General features: G+C 40.1%; 3 protein-coding genes across 3 annotated transcripts in view; 1 reads left to right on the top strand and 2 right to left on the bottom strand.

The window, feature by feature from the left end:
• The window catches only part of LOC104966019 (AP-1 complex subunit beta-1-like), a 373,094-nt gene that overhangs the window by 97,763 nt on the left and 257,374 nt on the right, over positions 1 to 17,957 (bottom strand). The window lies entirely within an intron of this gene.
• On the bottom strand, positions 60 to 4,624 carry LOC104966012 (actin, alpha cardiac). The gene is made up of 6 exons (XM_010795109.1): positions 4,457 to 4,624; positions 3,425 to 3,749; positions 2,513 to 2,674; positions 1,831 to 2,022; positions 1,051 to 1,232; positions 60 to 327 (listed from the first exon to the last, which is right to left on the bottom strand). The coding sequence occupies exons 1-6, from the start codon at positions 4,583 to 4,585 to the stop codon at positions 184 to 186; spliced, it is 1,134 nt and encodes a 377-aa protein (XP_010793411.1). The 5' UTR covers positions 4,586 to 4,624; the 3' UTR covers positions 60 to 183.
• LOC104966482 (adenylate kinase 7-like) overlaps positions 13,955 to 17,957 on the top strand; it is a 7,339-nt gene continuing 3,336 nt past the window's right edge. Inside the window, exons 1-3 of the mRNA XM_010795669.1 lie at positions 13,955 to 14,014; positions 17,022 to 17,150; positions 17,327 to 17,435. Coding sequence (XP_010793971.1) covers positions 13,955 to 14,014; positions 17,022 to 17,150; positions 17,327 to 17,435 — 298 coding nt within the window. The remainder of the gene's footprint in view (positions 14,015 to 17,021; positions 17,151 to 17,326; positions 17,436 to 17,957) is intronic.

The following is a 17,957-nucleotide window of genomic DNA, read 5'->3' as shown; positions in this document are numbered from 1 at the left end:
ATTTATGAGTAATTTGTGTTCTGCAAACACATCCAGAAGTAGGCACCAGACAGTTACTGTTAAAAGCAACTATTTTATTACAACAGAACATGTATATACAGCAAATGGAACAGTAGAAATACAGATTTGGATGGAGAAATGGTGCAGTTGGAGTGGAGTTGAATGTTTTTTGGTGCTGGACGTTTAGAAGCACTTCCTGTGGACGATGGAGGGGCCTGCCTCATCGTACTCCTGCTTGCTGATCCACATCTGCTGGAAGGTAGACAGGGAGGCCAGGATGGAGCCGCCGATCCAGACGGAGTATTTCCTCTCAGGGGGAGCGATGATCTGCGGGTGGAGGAGGAGTACAGGTTGGTACGAGGACATTTTACAATATGAAACTTCAGGCACTTGCTGTCAGCTGGATTTAAAGGGACCTCCAAATGTGAAAACACACTTCGCTCTTACTGTTTCAGTCTAGATGGTTTTTATGTGAGTTGTTGAATGTTGGAGGTATCAGCCGTAGAGATGTCTGCCTAATCTCTGATCAAATTAAACTAGATAGCACTTGCTTGTGGTTAAATTACAACAACAATGTTTTTTTTTGTGCAGAAATCCTGACCTTGTTACTCAAGATAATCCACAGTTCTTGTTGTGAGCAAGTGGGAACTATTTAGTCTTTTAGAAGTTTTTTTCAGAAGTGCATAAGAATAGGCAAGTTTGCTTCTGCGTGGTGATTGATTATTCATGTTGGCGGATGAATATCGAAAGAAAGGAAATAGTTCCTTCATTAAACTTCTCACGACAAGGTAAAAATGGCCTAATGCATTTAATAGTTTCTAACTCTATGGAAACACTTGAATTGCCTGAATCTCTTTAACCGTATCACACACATAGGTGTGAACGCGGCTATATTCTATGTTGTATTCTTTTAATTAATGTAACAACTAATGCAATACTTCTTGCTATTCATTCACTGAGCCTTTCCTAAAACTCTCTGGAGAGCCTTCCACTTGTATATTTTATTTTGGGGTGACCTTTAAGCAGTCAGTTCTGGTTCTGAAGGCTCACCTTGATCTTCATGGTGCTGGGGGCCAGGGCGGTGATCTCCTTCTGCATCCTGTCAGCGATACCGGGGTACATGGTGGTTCCACCGGACAGCACGTTGTTGGCGTACAGGTCCTTACGGATGTCGATGTCGCACTTCATGATGCTGTTGTAGGCAGTCTCATGGATACCAGCGGACTCCATACCTGCACAGGTGAGAGGAGGAAGGTGAGTGTTTGTACAGCTGACAGTAAATATATAAATAATATATATAAATACAAAAAAAGTAAAATACTTCATAATGTATTTATGTTAAAAAAAATAAACAAGCTTATGTTGTTTCTTTATTATTATAAAATATATTTGTATACACCAGTCTCTGCTGCTAAAAGAAAAATACATTTAAAAAGACTTGTGTGTGCTTACAGCTTCAGTATATTTAGTTATAAGCAATGTTTTAAATGATATATAATGCCTATACATTTTAAATATTGGGGTGGTTAAAGTAAGCTTTACAAAAAAAAATGAAACTAAAATATAATTAATATTGAGTGAAAATGATATAAACACTTTTCTTTTTTTAAATCAGTCGAAACTCAAAATTCAGTTTCATGGTGTTTTTAATTTTGTCAAATCATCATTTATTTATGTAAAATAAATGTTTTTTGTATGGATATAAATTGATTAGTTTTAGGTTAATCCGTACTTATTATTATTATTATTATGTATATCTGAGTCACTAGAAGCCATAATCAGATATAAATATGGCTGAATGAGTGTGGGTGCTCAGCTGTTATGACTCACCGATGAAGGAGGGCTGGAACAGAGTCTCCGGGCAGCGGAAACGCTCGTTGCCGATGGTGATGACCTGACCGTCGGGAAGCTCGTAGCTCTTCTCCAGAGAGGAGGAGGAGGCGGCGGTGGCCATCTCGTTCTCAAAGTCCAGAGCCACGTAGCAGAGCTTCTCCTTGATGTCACGCACGATCTCACGCTCAGCTGGAAACAGAGAGGAAAGGTCAGACTTTGTGCCCAAAACAATACAAAGAACGCTATATAAATTATTATTAAACTACTGTCAAAAGGTATCAGTGTTTAGATTTAGGCTGCACAATATAATGTTTCTTTTAATGGTCAAACTTTGGGATGGACTGCGATATTTCAGTGTTTTTGTTATAAATGTATCAGTAGAAAGTGCACTTTAAAATTGAAATAATATTCTTTTTGATAGCCCCATTTTGTGTTCAGTTAATATTAATAAAAGAATAACGTGAATAATTTCCTTTCTTTTCATTAATTCAAAAAGCAATGTGTTTTATTTTGGTAGTATACTTTTGCTTTTGGGGACAAATATGGTAAAAACCTGCTTCACATTTCTGTATAACTAACAGAATGAAAACGGTTCATGTCTACAGCTAACGTGCGTCTGGGTTTCAGGTGTTAAAATAGAATAGTCCCGCTGTGTTTCGTGTTGATGTGCTGTGTTTACCGGTTGTGACGAAGGAGTATCCGCGCTCTGTCAGGATCTTCATGAGGTAGTCGGTCAGATCGCGACCGGCCAGATCCAGACGCATGATGGCGTGAGGCAGAGCGTAGCCTTCATAGATCGGGACGTTGTGGGTCACACCGTCTCCAGAGTCCAGCACGATACCTGAGAGAGAACACAAGAGGGTTAACAGGGAGGATAAGGTGTCATATCCAGTCTGTGGGATTGTGGGAAACGGTATTTCGATCTCTCTGTCTGTACACATAAACTGAAAGATTGACAATAAAGTTGACTTTGACCGGTGAGAGGTTCAATCAATCAAACACTTAATGCTCTCAATTACAACTTCTACCTTCGTATCTCTTTTGAAAAGTCTTATAAAGTTTATTTTAGCCTGATTGCTGGAATAGCTGGATTGTTTCGTTTCAACGTGTCTAGTTTTGTCTGACCAACTTTCCCTAAACTAGAAAATATTCAATTACCATGATACAAAACAAAGAAAGGCACTTCATCCTGACATCAGAGAAGCTGAAATTGGAAAAGTAATGGTGCCTTTTTGCTTTAAAAATAGTGAAAGATGTCAGCCTTTTCTGTTTAAAGCCAATACATTTGACTCAAGTAACTAATTATAATAATTATTGACAAATCATATTTATCATGTGGTCTTTAAAATGTCATGAAATGGTGAGAAACATCCATCCCAGTTTCTCAGAGTCCAAAGTAATGTCTTTGAATGTCTTGTTTTAACAGACAGACCCAGAGATGTCCAATTTAATATTATATAAAAGAGAGAAAAACAGGAAATGTCCATATTTGAGAGGCTGAGAAGTCATTTTCTGCAATAATCGCGTGAAAATGAATTCAAATAGTGGGGGATCTTTTTTAAAGTGCGTCAGTTGTAGACAGCAGACTCACCGGTGGTACGTCCGGAGGCGTACAGGGACAACACGGCCTGGATGGCGACGTACATGGCGGGAACGTTGAAGGTCTCGAACATGATCTGGGTCATCTTCTCCCTGTTGGCTTTGGGGTTGAGGGGGGCTTCAGTGAGCAGCGTGGGGTGCTCCTCGGGGGCCACGCGCAGCTCGTTGTAGAAGGTGTGGTGCCAGATCTTCTCCATGTCGTCCCAGTTGGTGATGATGCCGTGCTCGATGGGGTACTTCAGGGTCAGGATACCTCTCTTGCTCTGGGCCTCGTCGCCCACGTAGGAGTCCTTCTGACCCATACCCACCATCACACCCTGAGGGGGAGGACACGGGTTATTTAAAGGTTCATAACTATGAGGATACACTCAGTACAAGGCCGTTAACCAAAAAATGTACAAATGAGTCATTATTAGATGTTAATGATATATCTTAAAACATATATAATTTTTTTTTAACACAATGTAGACTACGCCTATATTTATTTATTTTTTCTCTTCACAAACAGTTATGTTCATTTTCCACTAAAGCTCTTGAAATGAGAAATATAAGTACTTTTATTTCTTAGTTACATCCTTAGTCCATCTATTCTGCATTTGGACATTCTTTGTGGTAAAAAAATATACGCTGAGATTAAAATGATAATCAGTTAGATTAAAATGACTCATATCAAATCAAAAAAATACTCAATATGGTAAAATGTCTGCTCGTATACTGTCGGTCCTAATTTCAGTCAACTAGAAAAATAATACTTTGGCCTGAAGGTGGCAGCAGATAAAAGGTCATAAGGTCATATAAATCTTCATTAGAATATATACCAAGCACCGAAACAAAGCTGACTTTAACCTCTTGGTTCGCTGCTTAACTACTGCAGATGTTTTAATCAGTCACATAATGAAATAAGCATATTGATATATAAGATCAGGTAGCTGAAAACTTTAGGATCAGACCTTGTTTTTTATCAAGGGATTAAATTAACAAATCTTATGTTTGATTTAGTTTTCTAACAGATGCTCTTGTGTACCTGGTGGCGGGGACGGCCCACGATGGAGGGGAAGACGGCTCTGGGAGCGTCGTCTCCTGCGAAGCCAGCCTTCACCAGGCCGGAGCCGTTGTCACAGACGAGGGCGGTGGTCTCTTCATCGTCACACATGTCTGCGGCTTCTGGAGGAGGAAATGAGGAGGTGGTCAGTTGTTGNTTCAGACGATTACGCTTCAAAACGTATGGGTCCAAATTACGTTTTCCTGGCGAACAACCACATACAAGCTTCTTAACTGTCAATGCTGCAAAGTCATACCTCCACTGTATGATTCTATCCCACATTGAATACTGTTTGACTAACTGGTCGTTTGCTTGTGCCACAAACTTGAAACCTATAGAACAGCTGTACAAGAGAGCTATCAAGGTTTTTGACAGAAAGCCAAATTCATACCACCACTGTACCATCCTTGAAAAACACAATTTCTTAAGTTTTGACAATTTTAAGTCTTTTAAAAGTATGTGTTTTATTTAAAAATGTTTACATGGACTGGCCCCACCTCCCTTAGGGGAATTCATCCACAAAAAACACACTGGACGCAGCACTAGGTCAGAAACCAGAGGAGACTGTGAAGTCCACCGTAGACAGACCACTTTTGGACAAAATATACTCTCCGTTAAAGGCAGCTCATTCTGGAACAGCCTCCCAACTGAGATACGGAATTGTCCCACTTTGAACAGTTTTAAAGGTCAACTCAAAGAATGGTTGAGAAACAAACAGACGTGCGATCACCATTAAATGCACTTTAATACAGGGGTATCTCCTCTTGCACTTTATGTATCTCTTGTATCTCCTCTTGCACTTTATATGTGGTTGCTGCTATATTGTATTACCATGTCATAAATACTTGTGTATGCTGCTCTTGCTCTTTTGCACTTTTTGCATATCATGTATTTTGTTTTTGCTATGTTTGTAAAATGTAAACTTCTTAAATGTTTTATGTGAGGGACTGCGGATGAAAATGAGCTCAAAGCTAAATCTGGCACTGTTACGCATTTTTTATGTTTTAAGTGTTCATCACTGTGCATTGTCCCTGCCAAATAAACGATTAAATGAAATGGCAATATACATTTTGACTCAAATTGCATTATTGGTTTAAAGGCATTTTTCTTTGGACCAAACAATCCTCTAGTTTTTCATCCAGGTGTATTTACAATATTGTGGCTAGTTAGATGCAATTTGGGAGATCTGTATGACACCTCATAATGTGTAACGTGTAATATTGCAATACAATACTGCAAGCTGACCAGCCCTCTAACAATATGAGGCTTTCTTAAATGAAAAACATCATGTAGAATATGGAAAAGTCAGGTAAATGTGCTACATTACCACACAAACACTTTATCCAACCAGTGGAGGACATTTCTTTGTAAAGACCATTTGCACCAAAGTGTAGTGTAACACTGTCGTTTACCGCTTTGTTAAAATTGTGTTGTAAAACATTGTCATTGCATGTATATGTTACTGATAGTATGCATGTCCACATTCTTGTCATGTGTATGTCTGCAAGCATGTTTGTATTCACATTATTCCTGCTCTCCAACAGACGCTCTCTTTGTCACCCCTCTTTCCCCCTGTTGTTCTACTGCTCAGGTGAAAGGGATCCTGGGAACAGCCAGGTTCCAGCTTCCCAAAAGCCTCTCAGTGCTCGCGGCTCACAATGGAACAAAGATTGTCTCAGTGTTGGGATGCTTATGGGAAACCTAACCTAGACTGTAATGGCCACAGTTTGACAACTTGGAAACGAAAGGGGTATCGAGGACACGATACATCTACTGTATAAACCTGGGACCTTTTTACATCCTTGTTTTTTAATATCATACAGAAATAGAACGTCCGGTTTACTTTTGTGTAACAATCTTTGAGGTTCCTCCCAATTAGGTTGTCGTACATTTAATAAGTGTGTACCTTTCAGATCCCATGCTCCTCTCCAGAAATATTTCAACCAATCAGTAGGAGCCACTCATTTAAAATGAGTTTGTGCAGTGGCAGGCAGGTTTCCCTTTTCTACCAAGGGAGTGGTTTTGTCTTGCCTTCTTCCTCATGAACATTGAGAGTCATTGAAGTACAATACAGTACCATATGAGAACATCACCAGGGTATGGCTACCCTGGTGACCAGAGAGAAAGCTTTGTTTCTGAAAGTGTCTCTGTGCTCAGCTCTCAGTGTCTTTTGTAGTTTCTAACCAAATCTCTGTTCCTTACAATCCACACGTTCAGCTATCAGCCTTGTTTAAGTTTTCTTATTGCTTTCGGCTATGTCAGAGCTGTGTTAAGTTACACCTGATCACCTTTCATACTGCTTCCTCATGGGTTTTCCACCACTGAACCAACAGGAGGCTTTTATTGTGAAGCAGCTGTAGGAAGCAGAAACAGGGACTGCTCTCAATTGTTTACGGGGCCTCATATAAAAGCCTGGCACTGTCCGCTAGCTTAAATGGTGGAGTTATAAACACGATAATACCTACAATGCCATACCATAATATACAAACTTCTGCTACTTGACACGAACAAGAGGAAAGAAAGCTACAATCTATAACACTTGTATCCTTTTAATAGAAACCATCCAATATCAAAGATAAAGTAAATCAAGAGAAAACAGATGGTAAGAGTGTACAGGGTGAAAAATAAAAAACAGGTGACAAAAGACAGAATGTGCATTATTCACAGGGTGTGACACCACAACAGAGGCTCCAATAGTAAACATATGTGGTGGCTTGGTGCCCAGTGGCTGCCCTAACTCCAAAACAGGCAGTCTGGCTTTGGGTTATACATTTGGCTTGTCACGTATCTCTGTACTCTGTTACTGACATGTTGAAGGATTTTACCGTTTAGCCAATTTAATTCAAAGCGTGTACTTAACAAGCCAGTGCCAACCTTTAAACAACATGAATTAAAAGAAAAACAGCTTTGAAAAGTCTTTGAAAAAGCTATTCTTAAGATGATGTCTTGGGATGAATGGCATTTTAATATAAGCAGTTAACCTGCAGAAAGCTGTGTATGGTTTCTGCTTCCTGTGAAGTTTTCTCATGTTGTTGACATTATCCATGATGGTAACAAGAAGAACATGTGCAATAATCGTGATCAGATAAGAGAGTTGGTAAACTTGTGTTGTTATATATCTTTTCTGCACCAAAGTAAGGCTACTTTATAATGGGTACAGCCATGCTTTTCCAGACCCCTTTTTCTAAAACCTGAATGTCTTAAGCCAGAGTCTCCATTGAGCTTAAACCCTATTCCTTTTACATAAATGTTATGTAAAGTCTGTCTGTGTGTTTGTCTGTCCGTCTGTGTAGGTGTGGCCATGCCTGTCTGAAGTTTCTGAGGCTTAGAGCGGAGCATTGTACAAAGTGACAACCCCATCAAAGAGACCGGGCCTGCATAAAAGGACGTTTTATGACTCTGCCCTTCAAAAGAACAGTTTGAGGAGTTCAAAGCACACACACAGGGAAAGGCAGGCTGTGGATGGAAAGTTCAGCGCAAAACCAAGAGTGAGACAGAGAGGATAGACGAGAGTGATGGAGAGAGAGGGGAACATAAAAGGCAAAGAGAGGAAAACCCTCAAAAGCCATTTGATATCTCTCATCAAAGAGCGATACTAACCTGCCTCACTTTGCATTTCCAGCTCGATGCTAAATCTTCAACATGAGGTTGTCATTCTCTCCACGGCAGACACACATCAAGCCCAGCTGTGCTGTTTGATCAATCCCACCATTTTGCATGTGTGTTTTTAAGGGCACACACCTTTCAGCCAAATGCCGCGGATTTCTCTTAGAAGACAGAAAATGTCCAATTGTGATTTACAGTGAGGTATTGATTGATGGTTCAAATAGGAACAACGGTCAATGCTGATGGACTGGCCTTTTGTACACCTATCCGCTGCAGTGCAAAGATTTAAAGCCTCAGCCGGATGGTCTGCCACGAAGGCAGACACCTTCTGTGTTTTTAATTAATGGCTACAAATCAAAGCTGTCCAGCTGCATCTATTTTCCAAAATGCTTTCAATCCACCAAAGATTCCCAATGTAATCTAAATATACAAAGATTACAATGTGGTTCTTTTAACAAGCATCGAAAAATCACAAATGTCTTCTATTTTCTTGATTTTTGAATTGTATTTGGTGCATCAGCCATTTATGCAGGAGCAGTTATGCCAATATCTCACTTTTGGGATAAAGTATTCATACTCCTATGTGTGTGGGTGTCCAAGTCATTATTTGTATGTTTGTTTTTGGTGCCAAGAGTCTGTCTGTAGTTCACATTTTACACTGTGTGTTGTAGTTACTTCACTCAACACTCTAAATGTTTTGCAAATAACTGGGTTTATACGTTTATACAATTGAACTATTGTAGCAATTAAATGACTTCAGATGAAAAGGCAATTTTTTAAAGCATTTTTCTGACTTTAGAGGTATATACCCAAAGCACATACATACACAGGCAAGTGAGATTTAAACAAAAGTAGAGCAATCAACATGTTCCTCCCAATGTTATCTGATATGTTATCTGATATTGTATAAGATATGCACTTAACAAATGTAACATACAAGGCTTTCATATGTTGCCGGTAGGCCTTTGATACGATCTGAGTTCAGTCAAATGTCTTGTGTGGCTCCACAAGAAGTACCCCTGATTTACGTTTCAGCCCAAAGCAAACTTTTAGCATCTCTGCAGTCTGCACAGATATATCTTAACTTCCCTCTTTTGACATCAAGCTGGGTAGTGGTGGTATATCATTGATTCATTTCTTCACTATTTGAGTCTGAGCTTCCACATCTGCAGTGTTTTATTTTCTCTTAACAATTTGTTGAATTAAGTTTGTTTTAGAAAATAAGGTGTCATTTAACATGTAGCTTCTCATGTGTTGCTAAAAGCCAGATTGAAGTACACAGTGGCAGCGTCCATCCAGAAGAAACCGTAGAAAGCGAAACTAATCAACACAAGGAAACACAGACAGAGAGCGAGAGATTGGAGACAGACGGCAGGTAATGGCTCATTCATTATTCATTATGGAGAAAAATGTTGCCTTCCTTATTAAATCACAATGTTAAACACAGATGGTCCCTTTCCCCAGATGATTGTAACAGTTACAGTTACCACAGCGCCATAATGGAACAACTAATACTGATTAGCACATAATATGTCAAACACAGCCTGTGAATGTGGAGTCAAAGTGGTCCTTTACTTAGATCATATTTCTGTTTTTAATAGCTGGAAAGCATTTAAGTTTCATCATGAAGCTCAGATGACATATGCAGTCAGTGGAAATGTTCTTGATTTTGCCACTGTGTGTGGGTGTTGTACTGGTTGTGTTGCGTGGTGATTAAAGGTGGAGGTGTGGGGGTATGGTGTTTGAGGTGGCAATCCTACCCTCACCTCCCCAACTAATCCCCCAGTAACAAAGGCCTGCTTCTCTGCTCTGTTGGACTCTGAGCCCTGCCGGACCCTGCCTCGGCCTCCAGGCCCAAAAACCCTGCTGTTTACAATTTCCCTATTCCTGCTTTAAATGTTGCTTCACCCCGAGGGATAGAAAAGGGTGGGGTAGGGGGGTTAGAGAGATGGATAGAGAGGCCACAAAGGTGCTGTTTTGTCCGACAGGGACAACTGAGCTATTACACAAGAGATGGAGGGAGGGAGAAAGGAAGGAGGAGGAGAAGGATAGGGTCCCATCGGGAATTAGCCAGCCAGCTGCTCCCTCAGGGACCAGACATGAGAGACACACTTTTATTCTGACAGGAAGAGGGACTCCAAAGAGCCGTGAAGAAGAGACAGGAAGAATAACCGCAGAAGGACAAACATTAAAAAAGCAGAGGAGGAAACAGAAGGACAAATGAAAAAGAAAGGAGTAGAGTAATTAAGGAACCACGGTTAAGGGGGAAGGATGTCATTTAAGCTTTAAAGTGTATAGCAGGCATGGTGAGCTACCTCATATGAACAAAAGTTATAATTCCATTACAATGTTGGACAAGTTTTATGGACTTTCTGAACTGTTAAACCAATGGAAAATCAATGTTTGTTTGCAGTAACATCTGCAATTAAACTCCCTTAATGATTCATCTAAGCATTTAAGTGCATGCTTTTTTGTGATCTTAATGAAACCAAAATCAAAAGGGTCTTATTCCTATTTTTTTTGTAGGTGCAGGTACTGCTATGTTGATTTGTATTAAAAAAATAACGCTTTGTTTTCATTTTAACACGAAAGTGAAAAATAGGGCTCATTCCTTCTACTGAATGGAGTTTTGCAATGTTGTCCAGTGCCAACATTTTGTAAAACGTCAACTTTTTATAATATTTCACCATGACCAACTATACTACAACCCTATTTAGAAAAATCCGAACTATCCCATCAAACTGTATTTGCACTAAGTCATGCTAAAGGCTTCACATGTATATATAAGTCCCTATGGACCACAGAGATGGTGTAAGTGCGGTCGTGGTTTACAGCCCACATAAGCTGTAGATCTTTTTACAATGAGACAGGATTGATATCTCCATCGGCTCGATGAGACAGCAGGCAGCTCAGACGTATGTTCTGCCATTTGTAAGGCACGAGACAAGATATCCGACAGGAAATATTAACGCAGCTAGCGAAGAAACTGATCGAAATTTCAAAATCCCAAAAGAGAAACTAGCCAGGCCAGAGAGAGAAAGAGGAGAAAGAGAGAGTTTTTTGCTTTCTTTCTTTCTTTCTCCATATGGCAGCCATTTGTCTGGAGGAGGTCTGTCAGACATAAATAATAGGTTATGCAAAAACAGTAGGAGGTAGGGGGACGCTTGCTTTCTTCCTGAGGGACGGGATCTCCAGAAGCTTGGTGTCCTTCACGGTAAAACGGGGTGAAGGCGAGACGGAGGGAGAGAGAAAGAGAGATGGATTGAAGGAGAGATTGAAGGAGAGAGTGAGGGGGAGAAAAAACTGCTAGAAAGTGAAGTGGTCAGTATGTTGTTTGGATAACCAGAAGAGACTTTTTAGGGTTTTCTAAGCTGATGTTTTTACTTAAATGCAATTGTCCTGAGCCATGACCTGCACGACATGGCATTCATTGCATTAAAACAAGATGAAGTTTGATTAATTGCCTGGCCAAGATGGCAGGAAGACGACATGCCAAGAGGAAGAGAAAGTGAATGAAAGCCAGAGAGGTGGAGGGTGTTTTGTGAAAGGGAGATGGAGTGCAAGGCAAAGAACATTAGGGCCTTCTCGAATTTGTGCGCGCTGATTTTCATCTGAAACCAATTAGTTCCAAACCACGAAGACAACACCGAGCCGAGTTTTTAAAAACATCCTCTCTTTCTCTCTGCCCCATCTTCCCCTCTCTCTCCTGACCATTCATGTGTCAGGCTCTGCAGCTCTCCACTTGGTCTAGACTTCAGTGTGTGTGCGTGCGTGCATGCAGGCATGTGTGTGTACGTGCGCGTGCACTTAAAGGCATCGTGATTAACATTCGCCCCAATTCGCTGAGGGACACGCATTCTAAGCCCTTCCTTCCTGCTCCGAGTGGAATTCTCATTAGCTGATAACTACTTTTCAAGAGACTGCTGCATTCCTCTGCTGGATACCAGGGGCCTTACAGGCATCCTCAACACACACATACACACACATGCATGCACAGGCAAAGCCAGAGATACAAACAAGAATTGGCATCCTAACATGCAGAGACACAAATGGATACACTTGTTCAGCTTGTAAATCTAATTTGAGACTTTTTATTCAAAGAGTTTCATGGCCTTACAACCCTCATAACTTCAGTCATAAGTTTCCACAAACACAGACAGGTACCAGGCAATATCATTTCTGATATGTTCCTGGATGACTCTGTTCCCGAGCTCCAGGACAGGAAGAGAGCACTTTTGCTTATTAGATTCTCACCAGAGGTTTATGGTATCTGTTAGCATTGAAACCAAATGCTGTCCAGCATCTCTGCCTCACTTCCCAGGACTGTGAGGCTGCCAAGCAGACCAGGTGGGGGGAGAGGGACAGAGAAAGGGAGAGGGGAGTTTTTAAGTGGGGGCAGACAGAGGAGAGACAGGGACACCTGGTGCTCAGTTTTCTCATCATCATCACACCTCATTTGGTTTCATGCAATTTTTGGGGAGAGCTGTATAAGATATCGACTCCATTCGGAAGAACCTGACATTTATAATTCCCTTTGGGCCATGAAAACCTGTTGATGCGGTAAAAAGAAATATGGTCATATGTGGGAACATGGATTTAAAATAAAATAATGTATAAAAAAGTAATGTGGGGAACCAATTTAATGCCAGAAATGTTAGCCAGGTCTTAAGACAGCCACATCTGGCCAGAGTGTAAATGTGCTAAAGGTGCTCGGTGAAAGATTAGTCAACAAATGACCATCTGTCTCATATTCTTCTCTCTCGGCATAGGTAAACTCACCTCCTTTCCCTTGCCATCTGTCTTTTTGCTTACAGTAGCGTCGGCATGGGCAGTTTTGTTTTACAACATCCAATTCTCCAACAAGCCCTTAGATTTGTCTTGTGCTCAAAGTGCACCACACGCTCGATACTTCATGTCAACACATGGGGCTATTAATTTATAATGTGTAATGCAGAGTGGCCTGGTTATTACAGAGAGTGAAGGTGGAAGTTTCAGTGATGATCTAAAAACACAGAGTTAAGGGAATGACACTGAAGATTATTTTCCCTTCATTGCAAATAACTTAAACATAACATAGAAATTAAATGCATAACATAAGCAGCATTAATCTATGTTAATGATTATTGTAACAACACACAAGAAGGATTTGGGATTGAGTATAGGAGAATAACAACTCAGTATCGTCAAGAGATATTTCAAAAATATTTTTTTAACCCAGCCAACAACATAGATCTAAGGCAATGGAGGACTGTCATTTAGGATACATTTGGATTTGTAACTAACTCGTGCAATTTGGTACACGAATAATTGTTCCCCTTTACAACTGATTATTTCCGAACACTTAAAATAAGGTTGCAAAGCTTGATAAGTTTATACAGAATAATATAATGTGGAAAATGTGTGCTCATTCTCTCTCTTTCACTCTTTCGCTGTGCATTAAGCCTCTCTTCAACTTGAAGGCTAGATAACAAGTAAAGCTATTTGATGACATTTCTGTCGGTATCTTTTTCTGTGAGTCACACCTTCTCCTCTATGATCGCTGTTGTCTACCTGTAGGACTGATGAAGGCCAGTAGCTCTGTTATAGGCCAGTGTTGCCACCTTAGCTCCTATTCAGTCATTTGTCTCTCCAGGAACACTTCCCCTCAGCCTGTAAAATGATCACCGGATGGCTACTTGATTTCCCTCTCTTTTTCCCTGTCTACTCTCCTTTCCTCCCTTCTCCTCATCTCCGCCCTTTTTTCACTTTCTCGACCCCTTTACAGCTCTCCAGCTCACCCACCCCAACATATAAATTTAATTCTCTCAGTTCTCCTTCCCCTTTTCTCCTCTTCCATCATTTTGCCTTTCTTCCGTTGCTCTTTTCCTCCCTAAAATGGATGCTGTTCCCCAGGGAGTGGTCAGCAGAGAGCAGGGGAAGGAGGAGGCACTTACTGTAGAGCCGGCACAAGGATGCTCCTGTAAAAGAAAGCTGTTAATTCATGGAGGTATTAAGGGTTGGCAGTTAAGAATGATGAGAGAGGCGCTGGAACTATTTCCTGTCTATTAATTCAAACTGATTAACACGGTGCTGTAATCAATTGTATTTGCATTAAGTCTTAATACTTTGTATTTATTCATTGAAATGTCACCTTTTACCATTTTGTCATTATTCCTATGCTATTATTTATTTTGTATCACTTCGACTTTCCTTTCATTTTTTAAATTAAGTCTTTGATTAGTTTATGTTGAATGTTTATACAAAAAATAGTAGGTATTTATAGCTAGTTTACTGACTTTTTGTTTCGATAATCAAAAGGATATTTGACCAAATACAATCCAGATTTCCATAATCTCAGTGTTTGTCCAAGAGGCACTTTGTAAAAGTCCTACAACCAATAACCCAAGCTTCCATCTCGTGCTGGGTCATCAGGGCTGAAACATACCTGAGTTCCTCATAAAACCACCAAGTGATACCTAAAAACGCCACAGGCCTGTGTCTGTGTGTCCAGCCGTTAAGAGTGCAGGAATTTTGGCATTTGCTCTCAGGTAAATCTTTTATGGAAGTCGGTTTGTGGTTTTTGCTAGCACTCAAGCAGCGGTTTATGGAAGGAAGTGCCCCTCCATAATTTATGTTCTAAACTAACTGTAAAAGTTTGTTTCCAGGGCGAACATTTGTAAGCTTTTTGATAAAAAATTAAAGTCTCCCTTCTGTTAGTTGTACATCATTGCCTATCTAACATGTGTTTGAATCATTCACATTTTTTGTCTCAAAGGTGGATAGAAATTCAAGAATGATGTAGTGGAATCCCTTTTTTTAAACTCCTAAATTATTTCAACTTATAGTATCTGACAACAGAAACTCAACACAATGCAGTGGCGGCTGGTGGAAAATATTTTAGGTGGGGCTGTGGAAATGGTGACCAAACAATACTATGGGGGTCCGGGGGTATGCTCCCCCGGTAAAAAAAAATTGAGAAAAGACCCCTTAAATTATGACTTCTGGTGATGTTCGAGGGGGGGGGGACAAATTGAGGCTTAAAAATATGAGAAGACTGATCAATACCTCAATACCTCCATAATCTTCAGTGTGGTTAGCTATGAATCTTCCAAAACTTCCAAACACCTTGTCCTGGACATAGTTTCTACAGCATAAACTGTGCAACAGTACAGTAGGCCCACACAAACTGCAGAACACCGGGGCTTTGGGAACACTCCAAATTACTTAAAATTATTTAATTCCCATTTAACCTGTTAAGGGGCTTTTTTCCCCTGTTTTTTTTCTCACGAAACTGTGTCTCAGGGCTTCTTAAAATTCAATAAACTATTCATGTGTCCTGCTCATTTAACAGGAAGAAACTCAGCTAACATATGAACCATGTTTACCGAAACAAAACACAAGTCTCACAAGAAGCGTCTAAATGAGCCCCGAGCGAAAAAATGCTAACGCACTCTAGGTATAAATCAATCGATATACTTATCGGATATGCACACACAAGCTTAGCTAACAAGCTGAGATTCCACAGATTCTAGAAATATAAGTATCATCACTGAGCGATCAGAACTCGCGACAGGGGAAGCAAATACAGACATCACACAACGTATAGCTTTAGGTAGCAAAACACAGAGATATGCTCACCTTTTGCTGTTATTCTGATCAAAAACAAGAAAAACGCGGCTGAAGTTTAATCCATAGGTTAATCTAATGTGTCTGTCACTTTGAAAAAATAATTGATATTCCGTGGCCGTTTCTCAATCTGGAGGATGCTGGCTTGGTAGTCGCGTACTTCCAAGTCACTTCCTTCAGAAACGAAGCAAGTATACTTCCAAGCCACGGCTTCGGAAAACGAAGAAGAATGGAACAGGCTAACAAGTGTGCCACTCTCTCTAATGGTTTCAACATAAACTGTACCGAAAATAAATACCTCACGATGTCTATCTAATTATGAACTTGCTTTACTTTCACGGAACACATTTTTGGTGATAACAAATGTAACAAAGTAACATATTTACCAACACATGTTCATTTAAATGTGTGCTGCGTCGGTTCAGCCATTCTCCGCAAGGTTTTTTTTAATTGGTCCGTGCACAAAGCATTGTGGGGATTTTAAGGACGCGAAGTCTACCCATGTGCAGCCTCGAAACTTCCCCCCAAAACAAGGACGCGGCCTCGGTGGAATTCCAAGTATGCTGGACATTGGAACGGTCCTGCTGCGACACTTGATGACATAGCATCCTTGAAATATTGGCTTGGAAGCCAGTATCCTCGAGATTGAGAAACGGCCCATAATTCCATTTTTTCCTATATTAGCTGCTAATGATAGCTTCCAGAGTGTATGACAGCTTCCTGTTTTGTCTCCTTGAATACGAGTCCAAACAACTCACAGGCTGCACCGGGCGCTGAAGTAGGCGCCCTGTGACCACCAGATTTGACGACGCTGATTGGCTGAAATTATGTTTCGTCTGCATAGTTTAAAGATAGCAACANGGAAAACAATATTTTTTTGGAAAAGTCATGGAAATGTAAGTTGCATCAAATGTAATTTATATTTTATCTAATCGCCGAAATATTAATACTATAATGATAATAAATACTGTATGGTATTAGTAATGAAACGTAAAATGGCATTTAACTGACGAGGTATTTAGCTGGTGAGAGATTTGAGTTGCTTTAGCGTGTAGAAGCTAGTACGCCAACTATTTGATTTGTTTCAGATAGGCAGAACATGTTTCATATGCAGACCTTATTTTCCTGTTCCATGTTCAAATAAACCATTTTTAATGGTACCGCTGAGAAAGAGTAATTTTTTTGGTCATGGAAAATTAGGTAAAGGTAATGGAGAAGTCATTGAAAATCATTGGTGAAAAAGTGTATGAACCCTGATCCGTAAAGAAATCCACAACAATCCCAACACCATTATGATTAGCTGTCATGACGTCCGTTTTTATATTTATTTCCTCAGCCAATCAGAATCGGCGTGGTCGGACCTCCAGCTGTGGGAAAAACCACCGTTTCAGAAAAGCTCTGTAATCATTATAAAATTCACCACATCAGGATCAGAGAGGTCATCGAGGAGAAGATCAAACAGCTGGTCAGTGAAATAAAACATTGCATTTATGTTACACTCACTGCTGTCAGCTCCTAAAGGGAGTATACCGCCCTCTGGTGGGAGTTTATCTCTGTGAAAAGAAATGTAATGAAAATGTTTTGAGAGCAGCAATGATTTCATTTATTTACATTGTTTGTGTTCCTTTCCATATGCTTCAGAAAGAGATAGTTGATGGAGCTGACCCTGAAAGTGCCAGTGAAGACTTAGCGGTTGATGCTGCACAGACACAACTGGAAATCTGTAACAAAAGCATGGAAATGAATGCAGGTAAGTAAGTGAGCGAAACTCAACACTAAATAATGATAAACTTTTTGCTTTATTGACACTTAAAGTTGGGGTTCGGATGTTTGCATACAGCTGCCTTGACATTACTACAAACTTGAAAAGTACTGCATAATGCTATAAGATATTCAAAATGACAGTGTTCTGAATAAAGTGTTAACTGTAGCTTTTAACACATCTTGAAGTTTTACATTAAGTTCTTCATTTGGAAATTCAACAAGACGTGGAACCCCTTCTACAAGTATATACGGGAGCTGGACATGCCGGATGTCTCTGTACAACAGGGTGGCGGACCTGCGGTGTTAAACTGTGATTAGTGGGCGGCTGACTGACCAACAAGTGCTATGTTTTTTATTTTTTTTAAATTTTTGATATATTTGGTATTTTCGTTCCATTTACACACATTGTTTGATCTCTACTTTTGCATTATGTTATTAATAATGGACTTAGACTCAGAGCCTTTAGATTTTGTTTTTGTTGTTGTTGATGTTTGTCCTGTCGCAGTCC

This window comes from Notothenia coriiceps, unplaced genomic scaffold (genome assembly GCF_000735185.1).
Source record: "Notothenia coriiceps isolate Sejong01 unplaced genomic scaffold, NC01 NC01_scaffold00037246, whole genome shotgun sequence".
Classification (NCBI taxonomy): Eukaryota; Metazoa; Chordata; class Actinopteri; order Perciformes; family Nototheniidae; genus Notothenia; species Notothenia coriiceps.
Note: the sequence above shows the minus strand (reverse complement) of the source record. Positions and strands in the feature narration are given on the sequence as shown.